Source organism: Crinia signifera, chromosome 19 (assembly GCF_055691185.1).
Source record: "Crinia signifera chromosome 19, ASM5569118v1, whole genome shotgun sequence".
NCBI lineage: Eukaryota > Metazoa > Chordata > Amphibia > Anura > Myobatrachidae > Crinia > Crinia signifera.
In genome coordinates, this window is record NC_139226.1 from 89,052,369 (window position 1) to 89,079,120 (window position 26,752).

Here is a 26,752-nt window from a genome sequence, read left to right on the forward strand (position 1 = left end):
CAACTCCCTGTAGCAGCCCTCCGCCCAGCTCTGCCCCAGCATGCCCTCGCTCCCTGCACATCTCCCTGTAGCAGCCCTCCGCCCGGATCTGCCCCAGCTTGCCCTCGCTCCCTGCACATCTCCCTGTAGCAGCCCTCCGTCCAGCTCTGCCCCAGCATGACCTCGCTCCCTGCACATCTACCTGTAGCAGATCTCCGCCCAGCTCTGCCCCAGCTTGCCCTCGCTCCGTGCACATCTCCCTGTAGCAGCCCTCCGCCCAGCTCTGGCCCAGCTTGCCCTCGCTCCCTGCACATCTCCCTGTAGCAGCCCTCCGCCCAGCTCTGCCCCAGCTTGCCCTCGCTCCCTGCACATCTACCTGTAGCAGCCCTCCGCCCAGCTCTGCCCCAGCTTGCCCTCGCTCCCTGCACATCTCCCTGTAGCAGCCCTCTGCCCGGCTCTGCCCCAGCTTGCCCTCGCTCTCTGTAGCAGCCCTTCGTCCAGCTCTGCCCCAGCATGCCCTCGCTCCCTGCAGCAGCCCTCCGCCCGGCTCTGCCCCAGCTTGCCCTCGCTCCCTGCACATCTCCCTGTAGCAGCCCTCCACCCAGCTCTGCCCCAGCTTGCCCTCGCTCCCTGCACATCTCTCTGTAGCAGCCCTCCGCCCAGCTCTGCCCCAGCATCCCCTTGCTCCCTGCACATCTCCCTGTAGCTGCCCTCCACCCAGCTCTGCCTCAGCTTGCCCTCGCTCCGTGCACATCTCCCTGTAGCAGCCCTCCGTCCGGCTCTGCCCCAGCTTGCCCTCGCTCCCTGCACCAGCTTGCCCTCGCTCCCTGCACATCTCCCTGTAGCAGCCCTCCGCCCGGCTCTGCCCCAGCTTGCCCTCGCTCCCTGCACATCTCCCTGTAGCAGCCCTCTGCCCAGCTCTGCCCCAGCTTGCCCTCGCTCCGTGCACATCTCCCTGTAGCAGCCCTCCGCCCAGCTCTGCCCCAGCTTGCCCTCGCTCCCTGCACATCTCCCTGTAGCAGCCCTCCGCCCAGCTCTGCCCCAGCTTGCCCTCGCTCCCTGCACATCTCCCTGTAGCAGCCCTCCGCCCAGATCTGCCCCAGCTTGCCCTCGCTCCGTGCACATCTGCCTGTAGCAGCCCTCCGCCCAGCTCTGCCCCAGCTTGCCCTCGCTCCCTGCACATCTCCCTGTAGCAGCCCTCAGCCTGGCTCTGCCCCAGCTTGCCCTCGCTCCCTGCACATCTCCCTGTAGCAGCCCTCCGCCCGGCTCTGCCCCAGCTTGCCCTCGCTCCCTGCACATCTCCCTGTAGAAGCCCTCCACCCAGCTCTGCCCCAGCTTGCCCTCGTTCCCTGCACATCTCCCTGTAGCAGCCCTCCGCCCAGCTCTGCCCCAGCATGCCCTCGCTCCCTGCACATCTCCCTGTAGCAGCCCTCCGCCCAGCTCTGCCCCAGCTTGCCCTCGTTTCCTGCACATCTCCCTGTAGCAGCCCTCCGCCCAGCTCTGCCCCAGCATGCCCTCACTCCTTGCACATCTCCCTGTAGCAGCCCTCCGCCGGCTCTGCCCCAGCTTGCCCTCACTCCCTGCACATCTCCCTGTAGCAGCCCTCCACCCAGCTCTGCCCCAGCTCCCTGCACATCTCCCTGTAGCAGCCCTCCGCCCAGCTCTGCCCCAGCTTGCCCTCGCTCCCTGCACATCTCCCTGTAGCAGCCCTCCGCCCAGCTCTGCCCCAGCTTGCCCTCGCTCCCTGCACATCTCCCTGTAGCAGCCCTCCGCCCAGCTCTGCCCCAGCATGCCCTCGCTCCCTGCACATCTTCCTGTAGCAGCCCTCCGCCCAGCTCTGCCCCAGCTTGCCCTCACTCCCTGCACATCTCCCTGAAGCGGAGACGGGCAAGGAAGCAGCTCCCTGCCATCTTGCAGATGGGGACATGCGAGCAGGTGAGACACTCGCGTGTCCCTGTCAGATGGAGCTGACGGCTGAACCATCTGCACATTTTTTGTCCCCGTCGACCTACTGACTATCTAGACACTGTAGATATATGAATTCACAATCATTTACTTGTTAAAGACAGATGCATCCTCATGCATTAGCCTCAATACTCCCCAGAGGGGGAGATGCCAGGTGCGGGTGAGCCGGCAAAAAAAAAGACACCCATCTCTTGCAGAGTCTCAAGATATCTGGCGCACGAGGGGGGCTGTTTGGCGCCACTGCGGCAATGATGTATGGGGATCTGTAGAATGCCATAAAACTCAAAACAGAAGCTTTAGTCACCGACTAAACAGCGGCTAAGATGTGTCACACAGCTATAATGCTTGCTAACTTGTGGCTCATATTCTGACATACGGCTGTCCCCAGGTCTGCTAGCATCCTGTGCCTGCATTCAACCTGGGTTATAAATGCGATCTGAAAGGGGTAGAAGTCTTACTGCTTTGCCTGCAATGAACGGTCTCTGTTCTTGCGGACTGCAACCTCTCTGCTTATACTGCCTAGCCCATGGCTTCACTGCAGAACAAGCTCTGCCACACACAGTGACAGATCACCTCCCGGCAAAACCATGGGGGAGAGCGTAGAACCGCCATGTGCGCAGAGGAAATCTGGGAAAGCTACAGTAACATTTGTTGTGCAAACAGATAAGCAAGTATGGCAGAAATAGGCCACAGTTACACACGGTGCACAAGTGGTTCATTATCACAATGTTACATGCAGGGTTCCATGACAGTTTCACTGTTTCATGTCTTCTTCTCTGCCTTTACATATCTATATAAATATAGACACAAAGACATCTGCTCCTTAGAGGTTCTTGGAATGAGTCACTTTGCAGGCAATTAGGAGCACATCGGAAAGGGGGGGAGAGGACGCGCCCATATCTGGATGTTAAACAACCAGAGGGGGATAGAATACTCGGCTGGGTGGGAAACTTACATCAGACAACGAAAGGAATGACAGGAGAGAGCAGAATATTGCCCCCCCCCCCCAAGGGTTACACAAGCCTTCGGTCAGTCAATCTCATAACTGCTGAATCATTAGAACCTGCTCAATGTTGTCGTGTCCCCCCCTCCCCCAGGCTGTGTAACGGACCCCTTCAATACACAGAGGACCAATCAATAGGTCCTTGATATTGGTAGAAACGCTATGGCCAGCAGAGACAGCCAGAGGAGAATAGGTAACAAGGCCCCATCACAGTGACAGAAGATGCTCATTATTTATACAAAGAATTTTTGACGTTAATGTCTTTACAGCCTGTGGGAACATTTACCTTCTGCTGATGGCTGAATGGGGATTGAGGAAGGCCCATGCTAGACCAAATTGTCCATATTCAACCCTTGTTTTGTCTTGATGCCAGTGTGGATGTGGTGAATAAATACTATTTCATCTACCAAGTCTGACAAGTGTCCTTTATGCATTCTTTGGATTAAAGCCCTGGACTGGGAGGTGGATATTCGGAAAAAAAAAGTCTTTAAGGGTGAGTTATGGGGGTGTCACTGATGCTTAATAACTCACCCTGGTGTCCATATCCACACCGGCTATAGGGCTGGTGCAAGAGGCTATGGGGCAACTAAAGATGCAATTTATAGAACAATTTAGCATCTACAGGCGGTGAAAAGGGGCGTCTTGGTCCTTGCTGATATGGATGAAGAGATGTACAGTACATCTCAAGTACATCAATACAAGGGCTTGGTAGCCACATTTATATAAAGTTGTTGACGTATGACTGGAAAAAGACACACACACAAGGATGCAGCTGCACCCAACTCGGATTAACCAGAACATCACTGTCTAAAGGAGACAGCGAAAAGTAAGCTGAATCCACTGACCCAAGAATCCAACCAGGGTAGGAAGTTACAGGATGGCACCAGGGAAGGGCCTGGGTAACGGGACAGGCCAATGCAGGACAGGCTCACCAGTGCTTGAAGATGATGGCAAAGGGAAGTCCTGGCATTAACCTGGATCCAGCCTGCGATGTAACTGGGCTTTCACGCCTCTATGCCATGACTTGAGAGATGAGTTTTTGGAGCAAAGGTGGTATTAGGAGGAAAAGGTACAGCAAAGGAGGTGCTCGGTCCACAATCCACGCTCACTGCACCTGGTCACCTTTCATAGAACTACAAATCTTAAAAAATATCTCAACAAGATCAAAGCAGAGTACTGTCCCAACAATTCTGGTCTACTCACAATGAATGTAAACAACTGATGGAGGTAACACAGTGTCTCAACAACGGTGGCTTGGGGGAGCCGGCAATGTGGGGGCCATGGTTCCTGCATATTCTATTATCTATATAGCAATGTGGATCCAATGGGCACTCTGGATGTAGTGTAGAGGTTAATTCACTAGGTGCCTTCCCAAATAATGTATAGCAGTGTGGGTCGCAGGCGGCACACATGGTATTAAAAAATAAGAAGCAAAGCTGAACTTAAGCATTACTGTTTATTTCTTTAAGACTGTGAGTGCCGCCTGCAACCAACACTGCTATATATACATACATACATACATACATACATACATACATACATACAAAGACAGTAGGAGCCACAGTCATTCCTAGTGGCTAGTGCGCCGGCGACCATGGATGCACAAGCATCTCACATACTTGCATGCCCATTGATGTGAATGGGGCACCACACCCACGCCATATTCGCCTGCGTGCCGAGAGCCGGATGGATGAGAGAGGCTCCATCTGTATATATATTGCCCCAGGCAATGAGCATGTAACTCCCTGGCAACAAGCATGTATTCCACTGGTAACAAGCAAAGAAACACTGGCAATAAATAAGGGAGCTGGTCTCACCAGGGATGAGAGGATGCTTAGGAGGCCGCATACATCTTACAAGGGAGACAAAGAGCTGGGAGGTAGGATCTCTCTGGAGTCTTGATCTTTACTAACCCTAATTAAATCCTAAAGTGTGCTGCTGACGGGAGAAAGTAATTATACTGCTAAACATTGTCATTTAAAGGGAACACAACTAACCTACTGATAGAAGAGGAGTGAGACAGACCGGCAAATGAGTTAATAGATAAACACAAGAAATTACCAGCGATTGGGGAGCCAGCAACGCTGCCCCCCCCCCCCCCCCCCCCATGTACAATGGTGAAAAAGGTAAAATAAGAGAAATCATCAAGATGTCTCTATGAGGGTGCAACAGATTTAGATGTTCTGCCATTTGAGAACGTTAGGTCTCTCTATACGCTATTTATAGAATTGTACAAAGACATTAGAAGGACGTAGAAGTAAAATAATAAGCTGTAGTTGTGTGTACCGGTTAGCGCATGTCTGGGAGATCACGAATAGCCAGCCTCTGGTGCTAGCTCCTCCCACATAATAGTGCACATCCGTGCAATGATACATAGAAGCTCAGTGATCTCAGCCTTGCACCATCTTAGAAAATAAGACACTTTGGAGACAGCCCATTTTCAGCCTCTGAATAAAACAACACAACATCCTAGCAGACAGAAATTTCGTGGGGGCTCCATGTTACCCCCATGTGTAGGATATACAGGATGATGCACAGGCTCAGAGGTACAAGCCCTGAATAAAGTTTATGGATGATACAACAATAGCTAAGGGAGGCTGGGTGACACAGGCGCTCACAGCTACCTAATCAGACTGCTCCAACAGCTACATCATTGGAGTAATTACAGTGATAAAAGGCAATAGATTACTTGTCATACAGTATATCAATCTGATTCACACTTTATCCTTGCCAAAGGAACATCGTTTCATTTATTTAATAAGAAAAAACAGAGAGGCTTCCATGTTATCTCCGGAGACCTTGAATGTACAGTTTATTTTTTTCAAACCAAACAAAAGTTGATAAGCGCTTTAGATGCATTGTGCATCGTAGAACCAAGCTTGAACTTTACCGTGTCATGCTTAAATACAGAATTTATTCCAGCAGTATCACACTAGAGAGCTGGGCAAACCTTTACAAACATCGGGCGAATTCAATTATGAGGGATGGCAGAGTGTCCATGTTAGGACATATATCACTGTACCAGAAAGTGACACAGGTAACACTAGCTATCACTACACTACCACACTACCATGTCTGTGTTATATCTCATGCATACCAGATAGTGACCCAGGTATTACTAGCTATCACTACAGTGTCCATGTTATATCTCACGCATACCAGATAGCGACACAGGTAACACTAGTTATCACTACAGTGTCCATGTTATATCTCATGCATACCAGATAGTGACCCAGGTATTACTAGCTATCTCTACAGTGTCCATGTTATATCTCATGCGTACCAGAAAGTGACACAGGTAACACTAGCTATCACTGCAGTGTCCATGTTATATCTCACCCGTACCAGAAAGTGACACAGGTAAAACTAGCTATCACTACAGTGTCCATGTTATATATCATGCATTCCAGATAGTGACCCAGGTATTACTAGTTATCACTACAGTGTCCATCATATATCTCCAGTACCAGAAAGTGACACAGGTAACACTAGTTATCACTACAGTGTCCATGATATTTGGGAACCTCTCGGCCATTGCGGAACAGTAGGCGAGTATGACTGAAGCCCAAAATTTGTAATCCTTTTAACGGTAAGACGCCCCATGTTTGGTATTAAAATGTTTTTCTTTGGTAATTTTTTTGCCTGAATACACCAGAAGGCAGCGGGCTGCTTTGTAAATAGACCCTTGTGACACCAACTGACAAACATGACACATCCCTTCTGCCCAATGATGAGGAAGGGGTGGTGTCACTAGGATACACCGGGAAGCTCATTGTAGATTTTGCACTGACCTCATTGGCTGCTGAGTAGCTGAGCAGGAAATCCTGAGGCCAGTACCTTCAGAATGCTAGGGGCACTGGCATCATTGTCTGGCGCAACTGTGGGTGCACAAGTGATTCACATACTATCGCCAAACAAGAGTTCAGTTTGGTGAGCAAAGCCAGATCATCATGCTAGTGGAGATTGGGGAGAGGGTCGCCTGATACTGGACACATACACAGTAAAACGACTTCATCCTCCCATTGATCACGCGTAAGGAGAATCCTGCAGAAGCATCTAGATAGCAGCCTTACCACAACCAGCATCACACCACGCCACTGAAGGCAGCGCAGTAATGGGATGGATGCATTTCATTTGTGTTACACTAAATACCCTGCAAACTGCTCCCGACTCTAAACATTCTGGTTTATCAGCTTTTCTTCAGCAATTTTTCATTGTTCTTGTGACCCATTTCTTCTATTGCTGCCAAAACACCGACATTAATCTCCCTCTCTCTCTGCCTGAAGGGAAACAGAGTAATTGGATTTATCTGCTTTTGGAAAGTGTAAGATTTAAGAGAAAGAAGGAGAAAAAGAAAGGTTTCAGGGTGTCGCAGCACCAACAGGTGATGGGTTAGACAGCCAAGAAGCCCACCCAATTAACAGAGACCCTCGGTGGGGTGCTACGTACTACGCCAACTGCAGCTGGAATACATTATAAGCAAACACGCAATTAACCAGGGCAGGGACCCCAGCAGCTTCAGATGTGATCGCTGGGTGCATAATGAAAATTGGCGCACAGATAATGTGTGTATAAATGATAAGTGGCCAATTCAAACCTCCAAACCTTTTAAACTGGGGAATAGGGACAAAGATACATTCTGGGTGGACATATTGCATTATTATTATAATTATATGACTCCTACCCCTAAAGATCTCTCTACTCCACTCCTACCCTAACAAATCTCTCTACCCCACTCCTGCCTGCAGTTCTCTGCATCCCACTCCTTCCCAGGGCTGGATTAAGCCTTCGGGGGCCCGGGTCATTTTAGAGATGGGGGCCCGCTACTAACTATCATTACTGGCTGCAGTATAAACTTGGTCAATGGGTAACTGCAGGGGGGGGGGGGGGGGCAATTCATTATATATATATATATATATATATATAAATATATATATATATATATATATATATATATAATATATATGCATAGATGAAAAACCGCACACTATTATTGACAAAAAGGAGGCTGCTAAATCACATAAACAATTGCATAAACATCATCCTCTCTGAGGTAGAAAGTAATTTGCACACCAATACTGAATTCAGAATATTTTATCTAATCTGCATTAAAAAAAAAGCAGAAATGTAACAAGCACATGGCAACATATTGAGAGAAAAAACACGGTGCAGGTTACTTATCAACTTCCATCACTATGTCGTAGTGAGTATGGAAACCGGCCACCAGCCTCTTAGCCATCTCCGGTACTTATATGTTAGTTGGGCGCCCACTATAGTTAGTACGATCATACCCCCACTATCCATGTTGGCATGGACTATCAGCAAGGAGAATGGATCAGATACTGAGTGCCGGGGAATAGATATGTATATATATCCCGGAAATCCTGTGTTTGTCCCTCTGTACCTTACTCTGTAGGAGCCCTGACAGGCTCAGCGCTGCCTCTGATTAAAAACCCTCCCATGATGAGGCCTCTGCTGTTGCTGTCCTCCATAGGCCGCATGTGATGAGCTCCACCAAGCAGAGTTCAGCACAAGCCTCTCAGCCTCTGACCTCTTGTGCAGTCTGAAGGGACTTAGTCAACCCGCTATAATGCACTACTGAGCCCCCCCCCCCTTTAATCCAGCCCTGCTCCTTCCCCATAACTTCCTTCAACTCTCATACTTAAAGCTCCCACAAATGCAGTTCTCTCGTCCCAGCTCCGCTGCTGGAGTTCTTAGTTATTACTATGGTACTAATGGTGCCCTCCACATCCCCACGCCGGTCTCGGCACATTGGGGATGGAAAGTCCTAAAATTAAAATTAAGCTGTTGGCATCCGGCATGGTTTCGTGCTCTTACGGTGCCCACTGCAAAATATTAAATTGCCTTTGAGATAACGGGGGAAAAAAGCTATACACTCAGAAGTGCGGTACAGTCAGCAAACAGATAAGATGTGTACCATTTTCTGAAGGCACAGCGATGTCTTGTACAAAACAACCAGATACCATCCTGCAAAATGTCAAACAAAATCCAAGATTACTAAGAGAATAAAATGTCACCTGAATCTGTAACACCAGGTCACATCGCTAACATTGTGACATTTCTCTGATAATATAAACCGCACATATATTGTGATGTCACCACGTGAGGATCACAGAACAGTAATTACACAAATCCCAGAAACTGTACCTACAAGGAACCATCTCATCATCACCCCCCGCCCCCTCCTCAAACCACAAGGATAGCGCTTGGGGAGCCTTACATTGCCCTTATATTTATTTACATTCCCAGTTATCTACACAGGATTTATTGCTGCTTATTGTGGCCAGAAGATATTTCTAAACATTATTCCATTCTGATATATTCTAGCGGCCCCGTAGCTGCTAGAATATATTAGAGGGTGTAGGGGGCCAGTAATCACCCTTCATTTTACTGCACTAGACACTCCTTCAAACGCAGGGTTTTTAGAGGGGGTTTCCAAATGTAATCCACAATACCTCTCTGCAGCGCATTATACACTGGACATCATAAACAAAATAGAACCAGTGCTGCACTCCCTAAACTCATAATCTCCCACGTCATGGTAAGGCTCCTGTCTCTTCCTCCTGGCAGCTGCTCTCTGGTCCATTGTAATGTTTGAGGGCTCATATCTACACATACAGTAAATGTGGTAGAAGAAGCTGTGCAGCAGCTCTGCCCTGTCCCTTAAACTGCATGATGTGGTGGCAGCTCTATTGATAATATTATATACCAGTGCTATTGTTGTCATGATTTAAGGCACTTGCCAATAGGAAGGGGGTTTCCAGGCAACCAGAACCCCCCCCCCCCCCCCTGCATTTGCCTATGAAGCTTCCCTTTAAAAGACCACTGTTCTATCCAATTATCCTGCAATACAAACGGTTGCAGTTAATGGGCCTGATTCACACATGAACCCATGAATGAAGATTTGCAGTGGCCAGCCTTCAGTTATGCCACTGCCCCGCTTAAGTGAATTCTTGCCACTGTGCATGCTGTGCGTATGGATGTGTACGGCTACACATCCATTTGCAGCAGTAGGAAAATGGGCAAAACGAATCGTAAATGGCTCACCAGTTGGGCAGAAGTCATCGCAGGCACTGCGTGACCCAAGACTTACTTTGCGGTGCAATAGAGGCGTCTTCTTAAACACTCCCCTAAAATTTGCAGGCCTAATATACCAAGGACTCTATGGTGTTGGTGATGGTGAATCAATTGGTAGCTGTCATAGGCAATCTAAAAACAGAACAGACCGATCTGCAGTCCATGTTCAAGCGGGCATTAAATTGAGGGGCAACCCAATGCTTTAGAAGGTTTAGATACATCCAAGTGCATGGGCATACCCATTGCGCCATGGCTAGGCCAAACCCCTGTTGGGGGGGGGGCGTGTCCATACCCCAATTGGGATATGTTGGATGTGTACATTTTACCAGCTATTAATGGTATCTTGCCAACGCCTCATACACCCCTAACAGGATACACGGTGATAAATACTGTACATACATATGTACAGTAAGTAAACCAATCGCATGCACAAAGCAGTCAGTCATCTGAGAGAGAGAGAGAGAGAGAGAGAGAGAGAGAGAGAGAGAGAGCGGAGGGTTGTCTCTGCAATCTATTTCCAACTCATATAAAAGCTATTTAAGCATCGAAGAGCATATATACTGTAATATGCTCTGAGGCATTATCCAGCTGATCTCCAGAACATACCTCCTACACTGGAAACACAGTGCCCAGCACGGCCACAAAAGACGGATGACATACTAAACTTAGTAATAGCAGGAAGCATATTACAAATCTCTGTGGGGAAAGGGTGGAATATTATACAGGACGAGAGTCAACTGGTCTTTTACCACTATTGTGTAAAGTTCTAGGAAGAATAATAAAGGACGATTGGTGACGCATCCCAGCTCCCACCAGTGTCCTTTATAGGGGGTGGAGTTTGTAATTACAAACACGATTTACACGAATCATTGGGTGTAGTAAAGAGTAGGATAGAACCGTGTCCCAAATACTGTTATCTCCAGCTCAGAGCACCTATTACCAACACCACCTAGCATGTAAGGCATCTGAGGATGAATGCAAACATGCGTGTTTGCTTATGCATACATGTGTGTTTATGTATGTATGTATATAGGTTTGTAAAAGTGCATACAGTATGCAAGAAAGCTTGGCTGCAAATGTCCACCCAACGCGTCTGTGTTCAACGCTTATATGGTTTCCCATCGCATTGCCGGGTAGGACCAGGATCTTGATAACCTGGGTCGAATTTCCAGGTTGGTCGACCCAGGTTATAAGGTTTGATGCTTTCACACCGTACCTCGACACACGCCGACACATCACCAACCAGGCAATTACCCGGGTCCCATGTGCGGTGTAAAAGGGTGTGTAGAGAGGCTTCTCCAACAAGGCCAATGCTGCGTTTATTACAGTATGTTATGTGGTCCTTTCCTTTTTGGTGGTTTTTAAATGTAAATGTGTGACTCACCACAACAGTTTTCCATTTTGCATAAGTTAGTGGGCTAAAAACTGTCACTGCTCAAAGTAAAAGTAAAAAAGTAAAACTGTCATGGCTCAAAGTGAAAATCGTTTTGACAGGCTCTTAACTATAAGCATTATAATATATAGCTGGCAGACTACAACAGCAATGGGACATACCAGGGTGAAACCACCTTTGGTCAGACTGGGCATCGCACTGTGTAGTATGATGCACCGAGTGATCACATTACTCCATCCTTATGGTAGAACGTTGTAGAAGATATTGGATGCATACTTACACTTATGTTAATTTAATACATGGAAAATAAACCCTTATAATGGATGAACAGTGATGTCAGAGTGGTCAGAAGATAAAACAAACCTGAAAGTGAGGTCAGCAATGTGCTCATACAAACAACAGGCATTGTGCACTTTAGGGGACCATATACCCCTGACTGTACTGCAAAGTAACATTACTCCTCTGTGCTCATAAGTCAGACCACTGCCCTGGGGCTAGGTTACAATGTTGAGCCTTCTGTTTGTCTGTCAGTGGGACTCCAAAGGATAAGCATATACTGTCAGGTCATAACAGAGAATGGATAGGATACAGACTGTATAAGAAGAGAATAGTCAGCATAATACATTATTATTAACTCCAGACAAACAGAGGTTCTCATTTCCTGCCAGACGTAGGCGAAAGGTATTGGCAATTATTATTATTATTGAGAGAATAATCCAGTTACATTATAATCTGTAAAACATTGGCACAGCACAACCATATAACGATGAATCGTAACCTGTAGAGGTGAATGTATAGAGTCCCCTGTGAGTGCCTTTGTTTCAGGGAGATTATAGTTGGTAATAGAATTTTGCGCAGCTCCCCATTGAAGGCCCCCATGCCAATCAAATGCACCAATTTGCCGGTCCTCGGTTTGGGGAGGGGCTAAAATGTTGTGTAATTAAGCAATTTGCGGCATTTTAGCCCAGCCCCCCCCCCCCCCCCACCGCGGAGAGGGGGTTGATTTTTGGGAGCATCCTGGCCATTCTGGAAGGGTAGGCAATTATGCCTAATGCTTGTGTCGGCCTTCCGACCCTGTTGACCTATTTCATATGTCGACCTACAAGCCTTGTTAACCTTTCCTGTCAACCTTCATACTGTCCACCGAGTATTCCGGTGACTGTTGAAATGAAGAAAGTTGTTAATTTTTTTAGGAAGTATAATGCATTATACTACTGATCTTTGTAAACCCCCAGCACCAAAGTCTTGAATTTCTGAACTTATTCCTATTTTATTTTTGAAATTATTTAGCAATTGCAATGTTTAAACAATTACTAGGTGATTGATCGCGGCCTACAGGCGCTCTTCACAACGTCGTAAGGGGCTCCGCCCCCGTAACTTGTAAACGCCTTTATTGCGTGAAATACGGTTTGTATTATATGGAGGATTCCCTGCATTGCTACTTTAGGTAGAGGTTACATTTTTAAGATTACAGGGCATCTGATTGTGAAGGGGCTGTACAGAGGGGGGTGTTATACATGTAGTAGGCCCATATGAGAGTGTAGAGGATATGGAATAGCATACCCTCCAACTGTACCGAATTTGCCGGTACAGTACCGTTTTTAAACAGTCTGTACCGGCAAATTCAAATCGTACCGAATGTACCGATTTTCCCCGCAGCCATCAGTTATTACCCACTGACACTGTGCTCAATCCTCCAAACTCCGTCTGAGCTGCGCCAGCTTTCCCCTCCCCCTGCACCAGCTTTCCCCTCCCCCTGCGCCAGCTCTCCTCTCTTCCCCGTTCCCAAGAGTGCAGTGCGGACCGGCCCCGTGCTTCATGACGTCACGGGCCGGCACCGCGCACTCTATTGACTCAGCCCTCAGTCTCCACATGCGCAAACTGTAACTGTGAATCTGCGCTGCCTGAGGGCTGAGAGGAGTGCAGTGGCTAGCCCCGGCGGCGGGCGCATGTGACGGAGGATGATGGGAGCCTGTCACTTCACATAATAGTCTTATGCAGCAAGTAGGTGGCTCAAGTTTGAATAATAAAATATATTATCTCCTCACTGTGTGACATGTGTGCACCTGCTGCAGGCTGCAGCTCATGTCACATGGTGGCTTGGTGGGCTGCTGGTATATTAAATAAGTGTGTTTAATATACTTATTTATTAAATAAGTATATTAAACATACTTATTTTTATATGCCAGCAGCCTATAAAGCCACCATGTGACATGAGCTGCATGATATGTAGTAGTTGGTGTACAGTAGTCACATTCGGAAAGGGGGCGTGGTTACACCCCTTTTCCACCCATGTACACGCCCCTTTGTTCATGGCCACGCCCCCTTGCTGAATGTGTACCGATTTCTTATCTGCAAATGTTGGAGGGTATGGAATAGTATAGTTTATGGTATACAGGGGGGTATTATTTATGTAGTAGGAACATATGAGAGTGTAGGTGATATGGTGTAGTATAATGTACGGTATATATAGGGTGAGAGTATTATATATTTAGTGGGTACATATGAGAGCGTTGAATATACAGTATGGGGCAGTAATGTATGGTATACAGGAAGGGGGTATTATACATGTAGCAGGTACATATGAGAGTGTAGGGGATATGAGGCAGTACAGTGTATGGTATAGAGTGGGGGTGGGATTATACATGTAGCAGGCACAAATGACAGTGCCCCCCCTCCCCCCCACACATGCATGTTATAGTGGGTGAGGGGCACACACAAAGGCCCTGTGTGAGGAGGAGGGGAACGCTTATTGCGGGCTGTTGGGGACTCCTTTGAATGACATGTAGGGGCAGGGGCCACACAGCGATGAGCGCACTGGTGTCGGTCGAGGTCTAGGACATGCGCCTAGTGGTGAAGAAGAACATGGAGGGGAAGGCTTGGCGCTGGGGGGGGGGGGGCTGCCCCCCCTTTGGTTACGACAGAATTTAGGGGGATGAGTGGCTGGGGGTGGACGGGTTGGACATGCAGCAGTTATCATCGCTGAGCCCGGGCGAGGGCAAAGCCTCGGACATAAGCTCAGAAATACAGGGCTCTGCCATCTTTCCCCTTGTGTCTGGGCGAAAGGCTGCCTACACAATTGAGGCTGCAGCCGCTGGTTCAGGCAAGAGAGATCTATGGTATTGTGTGCTTGCTAGTTGGGATGGACATTTTTTAGAAATCTGGATTTCCAGGTTGAAGAATCAATGCATTGGAGGAATCCCGGGATTGAAAAAATTCCAGGTTGTAGCACAATGGCATCCTACTGGTTTTGCCCCTCTTGTCCCTTAGTCCTTCTTTTCCCGGCCTATAGCCTCCTTCCAGCTAGTCCTTCCCTGATACAGCCCCATCACCTGAGTACCTGCCTCCAGTTGTGGGGTTTGCGGGCATTCACGGGCGGGCTCTGTTGAAACTGTGGCTGTGTTGAGCAGCGTGACGTCAAAGGTCACCATGCACACAGGCAAGCAGCATTTTAGCTGTCTGCTGCTGAGGGCAGATGCTGTTTTAGAGACCGGGTGGGCGCGCCTGGCAGAGGGTTGGGGCAGCACGTTAGCCGTCTGCTGCTCAGTGCTGGCTCGCGTGTTGAAGACAGATGCTGTTTTAGACAGTGGGTGGGCGATCGAGCATGGCGGAGCGTCGGGGCAGCATGTTAGCAGTGTGCTGCTCAGTGCTGGCTGGCGTATTGGAGGAGGGATGCCTTTTAGACAATGGGTGGGTTGGAGGTCCTGCATGGCGGAGGGTAGGGGCAGGTGGGCAGCATCTTAGCCATCTGCTGCTGAGCGCTGGCCGGCATTGAAATAAAGAACCCATCATGCTGTGTGGGGATGGCCATTCAAAATCATTGATGGTTTATGGCCGATGTCAACATACTTTTGGCATCGATGGGGGAGAACCAGATGGTTTCCCTCCATCGATGGCACAGCAAAACAATGTTTTTTTTCACCCAAAGTGCCGGGACATGGAGCATAGCTCCGCCCCCGACACCCAGCCCTGGAATTTTGATTGGCCCACAGGCCAATCAGTCACACAAAATGGATGACCATCAATATGTAAAAATATTGATGGTCATCCTTTGCATAGTTTAGCACTATCGATGGCCAGTTGCACAATTGCCATCGATAGCAATGGCAACGATGGCCATCCCTAGTGCTGTGTCTTGGTGTGTGTGCACATAGGACAGATCTGTTACTCTGTGACTGGCCACGGCTATGACTTGAGGGGGGTGGGGTAGCATTGGGCAGTGTGGGAATAGGGGCAGTGACTTTGGGGAGGAAGCAGGCAGCAGGGGAGGCAGCTGTGTCCTTTGAGGTGGGCTTGCGCGCAAGCCGCAGCAAGTGTCCTGTAGGTTACCTGCTCTGCTTACCTCCTCAGTAGCGGCCGCCACCTCCTCCTGCTGAACGGTGGCCATGTGACACAGCAGCAGCAACAGCCAGTTCGGAGGTGGGGTGGAGGGAGGCTGCAGGCGGCTGTGAGCTGCTCCTGGCGTCAGCACAACGGCGCTGACTCCGCTGATGAGCAGCTAATTCAGTAGTGGTGCGGGCTGTGATGGGCGGCTGAGGACAGGGTGGTACAGGGAGGTGAGAGTCTCCACAGATGGAGCCGTGGCATCTCTCCTGAGTCCTCACACTCCCTAGATTACCGGGTCCGTCCGCCAATCAAAGGGCGAGACCCGCCCTGGCTGCTGAATGGAAGGCCGGGGGAACCGCCTCCTTCTGCCCCCTGTTAGCGGTAGCAAGTTTATTCCGGGCACTCGGCAGGGCACACAGCAGCCCCTATGTACTGTCCGTACATACTGCTGTGCCCGACTGCCTTCCACTATGCCCACTGCCCCCCTATAGCTTAGCTTTCCTATATATTAGACCAGATATGTGTGTATAACGCTGGGTGGAGTTTCACTCTGACTCCGCCCTACCTTATACACAGAGTGACAGATCTGGGCTATTATACGAGATGGTTTGGAAATTTTTGGTATGAAATACATTTATTACAGCGTATTCTCCATGATTCTTCTAGAAAGGGCAAGCCTTTAAGGCCCAATGAATACGCACCTATGTGCAAATGTGAAATATTCATTTTTGTGCAGGGAACATAAAGGCACCAGTAACTTCTTATATGGTAGCAGTGAAACTGTGTATTTATCATTGATTGACCGATGTGTCACGCCCCAGCTGTCCCAGACTGACCTATCGGAGAGGAAGCTGAAATCTTGACACACGGTAAATACTGGCAGCATTATCATTACACTGCAATTAGGATTACAGCGAGGCCACACCCCTCTGAACTCTAAGAGGCCCATTTATCAATAATCACATGTGCAATGCAATCTGGGTGTGATCATAGTGCCAGATGTACAAAACTGCAGACGCTGGAGCTCATCCCTGCAATACAGTATCTTCACTTCAGATCCAGGTCTCCCGTGCGTGCATGATCTACTGGCCACAGATACCTGTACATGGTGTCCATGCAATCAGCCGGCTAATTTTGGGAAGCATAGTCCATACAACCCCCCCCCCCCTGCCACCCACCACACACAAACAAAAATTAACAAATATTTTACATTGACAGTACACATAAAGCTAAACCTTATCAGGGATGGTAGTGCCCTCTGTTGGTAAAACCCTGCCGTGGCCTGTTCTTTACAACTCAAGAAGGTGGAGAAATACCAGATTTCTCTATTTACAAACAGAACATACAGTATAACTACATCTAGCAGGATTCCTCAGGACCACAATGCCTATTTGCCCCCTAAACCTTTCTCCATTATAGGTAAAAAGAAGAAGACTGTGTTTTTTTATGTTAAATGGGCATGCTGACACCTGCAGTTCCACAACAGCTAATGAGCCTTGGGTTACCCAGTGACAGTATAGGAATGTACGTCTTCATACTACTATATACTCCCCTACCGCCCAATATACAGCTCACAGGGGGTAATATAATGTACTCAGTGACAGTATAGGAATGTACGTCCTTATACTACTATATACTCTCCTACCGCACAATATAGCAGCTCACAGGGGGTAAGATAATGTTCTCAGTGACAGTATAGGAATGTACGTCCTCATACTACTATATACTCCCCTACCGCCCAATAAAGCAGCTCACAGGGGGTAATATAATGTACTCAGTGAAAGTATAGGAATGTACATCCTCATACTACTATATACTCCCCTACCTCCCAATATAGCAGCACACAGGGGGTAATATAATGTACTCAGTGACAGTATAGGAATGTACGTCCTCATACTACTATATACTCCCCTACCGCCCAATATACAGCTCACAGGGGGGTAATATAATGTACTCAGTGACAGTATAGGAATGTACGTCCTCATACTACTATATACTCCCCTACCGCACAATATAGCAGCTCACAGGGGGTAATATAATGTTCTAAGTGACAGTATAGGAATGTATGTCCTCATACTACTATATACTCCCCTACCGCCCAATATACAGCTCACAGGGGGGTAATATAATGTACTCAGTGACAGTATAGGAATGTACGTCCTTATACCACTATATACTCCCATACCGCCCAATATAGCAGCACACAGGGGGTAATATAATGTACTCAGTGACAGTATAGGAATGTACGTCCTCATACTACTATATACTCCCCTACCGCTCAATATAGCAGCTCACAGGGGGTAATATAATGTACTCAGTGACAGTATAGGAATGTACATCCTCATACTACTATATACTCCCCTACCGCCCAATATAGCAGGTCACAGGGGGTAATATAATGTACTCAGTGACAGTATAGGAATGTATGTCCTCATACTACTATATACTCCCCTACCGCAAAATATAGCAGCTCACAGGGGGTAATATAATGTTCTCAGTGACAGTATAGGAATGTACGTCCTCATACTACTATATACTCCCCTACCGCCCAATATAGAAGCTCACAGGGGGTAATATAATGTACTCAGTGACAGTATAGGAATGTATGTCCTCATACTACTATATAATCCCCTACCGCCCAATATAGCAGCTCACAGGGGGTAATATAATGTACTCAGTGACAGTATAGGAATGTATGTCCTCATACTACTATATACTCCCCTACCGCCCAATATACAGCTCACAGGGGGGTAATATAATGTACTCAGTGACAGTATAGGAATGTACATTCTTTTACTACTATATACTCCCCTACCGCCCAATATAGCAGCTCACAGGGGGTAATATAATGTACTCAGTGACAGTATAAGAATATATGTCCTTATACTACTATATACTCCCCTACCGCCCAATATAGCAGCACACAGGGGGTAATATAATGTACTCAGTGACAGTATAGGAATGTACATCCTCATACTACTATATTCTCCCCTACCGCCCAATATACAGCTCACAGGGGGGTAATATAATGTACTCAGTGACAGTATAGGAATGTACATCCTCATACTACTATATACTCCCCTATCGCCCAATATAGCAGCACACAGGGGGTAATATAATGTACTCAGTGACAGTATAGGAATGTATGTCCTCATACTACTATATACTCCCCTATCGCAAAATATAGCAGCTCACAGGGGGTAATATAATGTTCTCAGTGACAGTATAGGAATGTACGTCCTCATACTACTATATACTCCCCTACCGCCCAATATAGCAGCTCACAGGGGGGTAATATAATGTACTCAGTGACAGTATAAGAATATATGTCCTTATACTACTATATACTCCCCTACCGCCCAATATAGCAGCACACAGGGGGTAATATAATGTACTCAGTGACAGTATAGGAATGTACATCCTTTTACTACTATATACTCCCCTACCGCCCAATATAGCAGCTCACAGGGGGTAATATAATGTACTCAGTGACAGTATAGGAATGTACGTCCTCATACTACTATATACTCCCCTACCGCCCAATATAGCAGCTCACACGGGGTAATATAATGTACTCAGTGACAGTGGGGGGAATGTACGTCCTTATACTACTATATTCTCCCCTACCGCCCAATATAGCAGCTCACAGGGGGTAATATAATGTACTCAGTGACAGTATAGGAATGTATGTCCTCATACTACTATATAATCCCCTACCGCCCAATATAGCAGCTCACAGGGGGTAATATAATGTACTCAGTGACAGTATAGGAATGTACATCCTCATACTACTATATACTCCCGTACCGCCCAATATAGCAGCACACAGGGGGTAATATGTACTCAGTGACAGTAGGGGAATGTACATCCTCATACTACTATATACTCCCGTACCGCCCAATATAGCAGCACACAGGGGGTAATATGTACTCAGTGACAGTATAGGAATGTACGTCCTTATACTACTATATACTCCCCTACCGCCCAATATAGCAGCTCACAGGGGGTAATATAATGTACTCAGTGACAGTATAGGAATGTACGTCCTCATACTACTATATACTCCCCTCCCGCAAAATAAAGCAGCTCACAGGGGGTAATATAATGTTCCCAGTGACAGTATAGGAATGTACGTCCTCATACTACTATATACTCCCCTACCGCCCAATATAGCAGCACACAGGGGGTAATATGTACTCAGTGACAGTATAGGAATGTACGTCCTGATACTACTATATACTCCCCTACCGCCCAATATAGCAGCACACAGGGGGTAATATAATGTACTCAGTGGCAGTATAGGAATGTACATCCTTTTACTACTATATACTCCCCTACCGCCCAATATAGCAGCTCACAGGGGGTAATATAATGTACTCAGTGACAGTATAAGAATATATGTCCTTATACTACTATATACTCCCCTACCGCCCAATATAGCAGCTCACAGGGGGTAATATAATGTACTCAGTGACAGTATAGGAATGTACATCCTCATACTACTATATACTCCCCTACCGCCCAATATAGCAGCTCACAGGGGGTAATATAATGTACTCAGTGACAGTGGGGGGAATGTACGTCCTTATACTACTATATTCTCCCCTACCGCCCAATATAGCAGCTCACAGGGGGTAATATAATGTACTCAGTGACAGTATAGGAATGTATGTCCTCATACTACTATATACTCCCCTACCGCCCAATATAGCAGCTCACAGGGGGTAATATAATGTACTCAGTGACAGTATAGGAATGTACGTCCTCATACTACTATATACTCCCCTACCGCCCAATATAGCAGCACACAGGGGGTAATATGTACTCAGTGACAGTAGGGGAATGTACATCCTCATACTACTATATACTCCCGTACCGCCCAATATAGCAGCACACAGGGGGTAATATAATGTTCTCAGTGACAGTGGGGGAATGTACGTCCTTATACTACTATATACTCCCGTACCGCCCAATATAGCAGCACACAGGGGGTAATATGTACTCAGTGATAGTATAGGAATGTACATCCTCATACTACTATATTCTCCCCTACCGCCCGATATAGCAGCTCACAGGGGGTAATATAATGTACTCAGTGACAGTATAGGAATGTACATCCTCATACTACTATATACTCCCCTACCGCCCAATATAGCAGCACACAGGGGGTAATATGTACTCAGTGACAGTAGGTGAATGTACATCCTCATACTACTATATACTCCCGTACCGCCCAATATAGCAGCACACAGGGGGTAATATAATGTTCTCAGTGACAGTGGGGGAATGTACGTCCTTATACTACTATATACTCCCGTACCGCCCAATATAGCAGCACACAGGGGGTAATATGTACTCAGTGACAGTATAGGAATGTACGTCCTTATACTACTATATACTCCCATACCGCCCAATATAGCAGCACACAGGGGGTAATATGTACTCAGTGATAGTATAGGAATGTACATCCTCATACTACTATATTCTCCCATACCGCCCAATATAGCAGCTCACAGGGGGTAATATAATGTACTCAGTGACAGTATAGGAATGTACATCCTCATACTACTATATACTCCCCTACCGCCCAATATAGCAGCACACAGGGGGTAATATGTACTCAGTGATAGTATAGGAATGTACATCCTCATACTACTATATTCTCCCCTACCGCCCAATATAGCAGCTCACAGGGGGTAATATAATGTACTCAGTGACAGTGGGGGGAATGTACGTCCTTATACTACTATATACTCCCATACCGCCCAATATAGCAGCACACAGGGGGGTAATATAATGTACTCAGTGATAGTATAGGAATGTACATCCTCATACTACTATATACTCCCCTACCGCCCAATATAGCAGCTCACAGGGGGTAATATAATGTACTCAGTGACAGTATAGGAATGTACATCCTCATACTACTATATACTCCCGTACCGCCCAATATAGCAGCACACAGGGGGTAATATAATGTACTCAGTGACAGTGGGGGGAATGTACGTCCTTATACTACTATATACTCCCATACCGCCCAATATAGCAGCACACAGGGGGGTAATATAATGTACTCAGTGATAGTATAGGAATGTACATCCTCATACTACTATATACTCCCCTACCGCCCAATATAGCAGCTCACAGGGGGTAATATAATGTACTCAGTGACAGTATAGGAATGTACATCCTCATACTACTATATACTCCCGTACCGCCCAATATAGCAGCACACAGGAGGTAATATAATGTACTCAGTGACAGTATAGGAATGTACATCCTTTTACTACTATATACTCCCCTACCGCCCAATATAGCAGCTCACAGGGGGTAATATAATGTACTCAGTGACAGTGGGTGGAATGTACGTCCTTATACTACTATATTCTCCCCTACCGCCCAATATAGCAGCTCACAGGGGGTAATATACTGTACTCAGTGACAGTATAGGAATGTACATCCTTTTACTACTATATACTCCCCTACCGCCCAATATAGCAGCTCACAGGGGGTAATATAATGTACTCAGTGACAGTGGGGGGAATGTACGTCCTTATACTACTATATTCTCCCCTACCGCCCAATATAAGCAGCACACAGGGGGTAATATAATGTACTCAGTTACAGTAGGGGAATGTACATCCTCATACTACTATATTCTCCCCTACCGCCCAATATAGCAGCACACAGGGGGTAATATGATGTACTCAGTGACAGTGGGGGGAATGTACGTCCTTATACCACTATATACTCCCATACCGCCCAGTATAGCAGCTCACAGGGGGTAATATAATGTTCTCAGTGACAGTATAGGAATGTATGTCCTCATACTACTATATACTCCCCTACCGCCCAATACAGCAGCACACAGGGGGTAATATAATGTTCTCAGTGACAGTATAGGAATGTACATCCTCATACTACTATATACTCCCGTACCGCCCAATATAGCAGCACACAAGGGGCAATATGTATTCAGTGACAGTAGGGGAATGTATGACCTTGCTCTGTTGTAGAGACGTTTACACCCCTTATATAACAGATTAGCTCTCACACATAACAATCTATAGTATAGATGGGACACAACTTCACTCCCACCAAGGAGCCAGTGACCCCACAGCATGATATAACCTCCCATATTATAGTTACCCCACAGTATGAATACCCTCTCCATAGACAGTCACCACACAATATGAATTTTCCCCCATAGACAGATACCCCAAAACATGAATAACACACCCCCATAGTGACTCCACAGCAAGAAATAAAACCAATAACCCCCATAGACAAAATTACTCCACAGAAAGAAATACAACTAATAACCCCCATCAACAGTGACCCCCCAGCATTAATAGCCCCCCCATACTGACCCATTAAGATATACAACTGATAATACTGCCATAATGACCCCACAGCATGACATACACCTGATAATAACCCCCTCCATACATAGAGACCCTGCAGCATGCATAGACCCCATAGCCTGCATAGCACCACAAAATGACCCCACTGCATTTATAGCCCACCATAGTGACCCCCAGTATGCATAGCCATCCATCATGACCCCCCAGCATGTATAGCCTCAACCACAGTGACCCTCCAGCATGCATAGCCCCCCATAGTGACCCCACAGCATGCATAGCCGCCCCCATCATGACCCCCCAGCATGTATAGCCTCAACCAGTGACCCTCCAGCATGCATAGCCCACCATAGTGACCCCACAGCATGCATAGCCGCCCATCATGACCCACTAGCATGTATAGCCTCAACCAGTGACCCTCCAGCATGCATAGCCCACCATAGTGACCCCACAGCATGCATAGCCGCCCATCATGACCCCCCAGCATGTATAGCCTCAACGACATTGACCCCCAGCATGCATAGCTCCCCATAGTTACCCCCCCCCCCCGCATGCATAGCCCCATAATGTCTCCCAGCATGCATAGCCCATGATAATGACCCCCAGAATGCATAGCCCCCAGAATGAGCCCCAGAATGCATAGCCCCCATAGTTACCCCCAAGCACGCATAGCCCCATAATGACCCCCAGCATGCATAGCCCACCATAATGACCCCCCAGCATGCATAGCCCCATAATGACCCCCCAGTATGCACAGCCGCCCCCCATAGTGACACCCCCCCCAGTACATTATAGCATGCACATACTGTACAGGGTCTGACCTGAGGATGGCGCTGTCCCCCTGCCGCACCGTCACGTTGTCCATGGCTTTGGTGAAGCTGGGGTCCCCGCTCCGGACCGGCACTCCTGCGGGCACAAGAAACAGCAGCCTGAGACACAGGGCGAGCAGCCACCTCCAGGGGGCAACCCCCATCCTGCCCCCGAGACCCCGACACCCGGCCAGCTGCTGGCACTCTGCTACATGTCCCCGGGACCCCTCCGGAGCTGCCCGGGACCCGCCGCCGCCGCTGTGTGACTAGTGGCTACGATGCTGCTGCGTGCCGATCCTCAGTCCCCGCTCCCTTCCTCTGTCCTACCTCCCCTCCCCGCCCAGCCCGCCGCCTCCATACTCCTCTCGTTATATCCATACATACAGTACACACACACATACATATACACACACACATATATACATTATATACATACATAAATACATGCACACGCACATATATACTGTACATACACGTGTGTGTGTGTGGGGGGGGGGGTTCTGACTCCTTCCATGCTGTGGGGGGGTAAGTGTACTATTTACTTGCTTTATGGACCAGGCACCATGATTATAAGTGACTATATATATATATATATATATATATATATATATATATATATATATATATATATATCCTGACAATATTTCGATAGAAATGAAACGTTGATGTTGGAAACCGTGTGGTGATTCATTCTGTCAGTTCTCCGAGTGCCACGCCAAACTACCTGTCTACATTCCGTCTGCACAAGACGGCAACGAAGGCACCGGAGCAAGATTAATTAATTTAAGCCAGTGCCGGGACACAAGCTATCTATCTGGAATCGGGACATCTGTCAGAATGAATTTAGGTCTATAGTCATTAGGTCGACCCTACTAGGTCGACTGGCAGGAAGGTCGACCTGACTTAAGGTCGACATGGGCCAAGGTCGACATGACTTAAGGTCGAATTTGCATAAAGGTCGACATGAGGAAGGTCGACTGGTCATAAGGTCGACATGGGTTCTTCACTGTTTTTTTATCTGAATGTCGACATGGACACAGTTGGCAATGAGAATCGGACCCTCGCATCGCTCGCTATGCTTCGGGCACACTATTTTATTCTCCCACCACGCCCTAGTGGATGGTAGGGCATGAAATACCGCCTGTCGGCACATGTCGGCTCAAAAAACAGTGAAAAACCCATGTCGACCTTATGACCAGTCGACCTTCCTCATGTCGACCTTTATGCAAATTCGACCTTAAGTCATGTCGACCTTGGCCCATGTCGACCTTAAGTCAGGTCGACCTTCCTGCCAGTCGACCTAGTGGGGTCGACCTAATGACTGTAGACCTAAGTGCATTCTAATAGATGACCGCATCCCATCTATCTATATATATATATATAGCTGGTTGGCGGCGGCACTCGTAACAACAAACAAATAATCACCAGGAGACTGGATACATTCCCAACGTTTCGAGGCCGTGTGCCTCTTTATCAAGGTGCAGATAGACGTCTATCTGCACCTTGATAAAGAGGCACACGGCCTCGAAACGTTGGGAATGGATCCAGTCTCCTGGTTATTATTTGTTTGTTGTTACGAGTGCCGCCGCCAACCAGCTATATATAGCCCGAGGTCCTCTCGGGTCTTTTCACACGGAAGGCACCGTGTCATTTTTCCTAGACATCCAGCAGAAACTGTCGGAGTGCCGCCACACCATATTATATATATATATATATATATATATATATATATATATATATATATATATATATATATATATATAATATAATATAATATATCACACATATAGTGACGGATTGGGCAGCCGAATCGGCCCTGACCTTTGTTGCGGACACACACATGCACACTGCATGCGTACGATTCCCCCTCCGGTCTTGCAGGAGAGAGGGGAATTGCAGTGTGCGATTCCCCCTCTCTCCTGGACCTTAGCGGGGCACAGAGAGAGCCGCCGGACCTGCCGGCGAGTCTAGTGGCTCTCTCTGTGCACTGATCTTGAGGCAGAGCCTCCACCTTACACAAAGAATTTGGCCCACCTGGCCACTGGCCCCTCTGACATTTGCCAGAATACAGTACTTAGTTACCACATCCCACATATGTTAGTGCCTGAGCGCTGGTCACCAAATAATACTCATATTCCTTTGAGTTCGGACCCACTCGACGCAGCAGCCGGCAAATTGGGATTCAGCGCTACCATCAACCAATACCAGTAAATTTGCCAGATGGCCAGTCCATCCCTGTACATATACAGTATACGTACTTCCAAGGACATGTTTCAGAACCACCCTGTGTGGACAGCTCCCATTACAGGCCTGTTGTATTGGAATGCATGTTTTCCTCTAAACTGGAGCAAACAACACTGCGCTGCAGCTATACTGTATATTACAGTTACTGCCTGCACTATAGAGTCTCATTATAAGCCAGATTGCGCAATTCTTTAAGAACCGTTTCCAAGAGCAATGTTCTGTACATCAACTCTGCATAGGAACAGATCTTGGCGAGATGTACTAAGCCTTGTAAAGTGATAAAATCGAGAGTGATAAACCACTAACATATCAGCAGCTAAATGTCACTTTTCAAACCCAGCCTGTAACATGACAGTTAGGAGCTGTTTGGCTGGTACTTTATCACTCTCAGTTATATCACTTTTCAAGCTTAGCACATCTGGCCCATAGACAAAGGGAATGTTAAATATAGACAGACACATCACATACATACTGTACATAACAGGAGCAGTATTATATAGCAGACATACAGTATAATAGCAAAAAAGAAAAGATTTAGAACGGTTTACAGATGATAGGTCTACATGCATACGGT

The 26,752-nt window shown here is 47.4% G+C and overlaps 1 protein-coding gene across 4 annotated transcripts in view; it reads right to left on the bottom strand.

The window, feature by feature from the left end:
* The window catches only part of LOC146042715 (opioid-binding protein/cell adhesion molecule homolog), a 503,537-nt gene that overhangs the window by 163,468 nt on the left and 313,317 nt on the right, over positions 1-26,752 (bottom strand). For all 4 annotated transcript variants that reach the window (XM_083162896.1, XM_083162895.1, XM_083162894.1 and 1 more), the window contains one exon: positions 23,947-24,031. In XM_083162896.1, the coding sequence (XP_083019022.1) occupies positions 23,947-24,031 (85 nt within the window). The remainder of the gene's footprint in view (positions 1-23,946; positions 24,032-26,752) is intronic.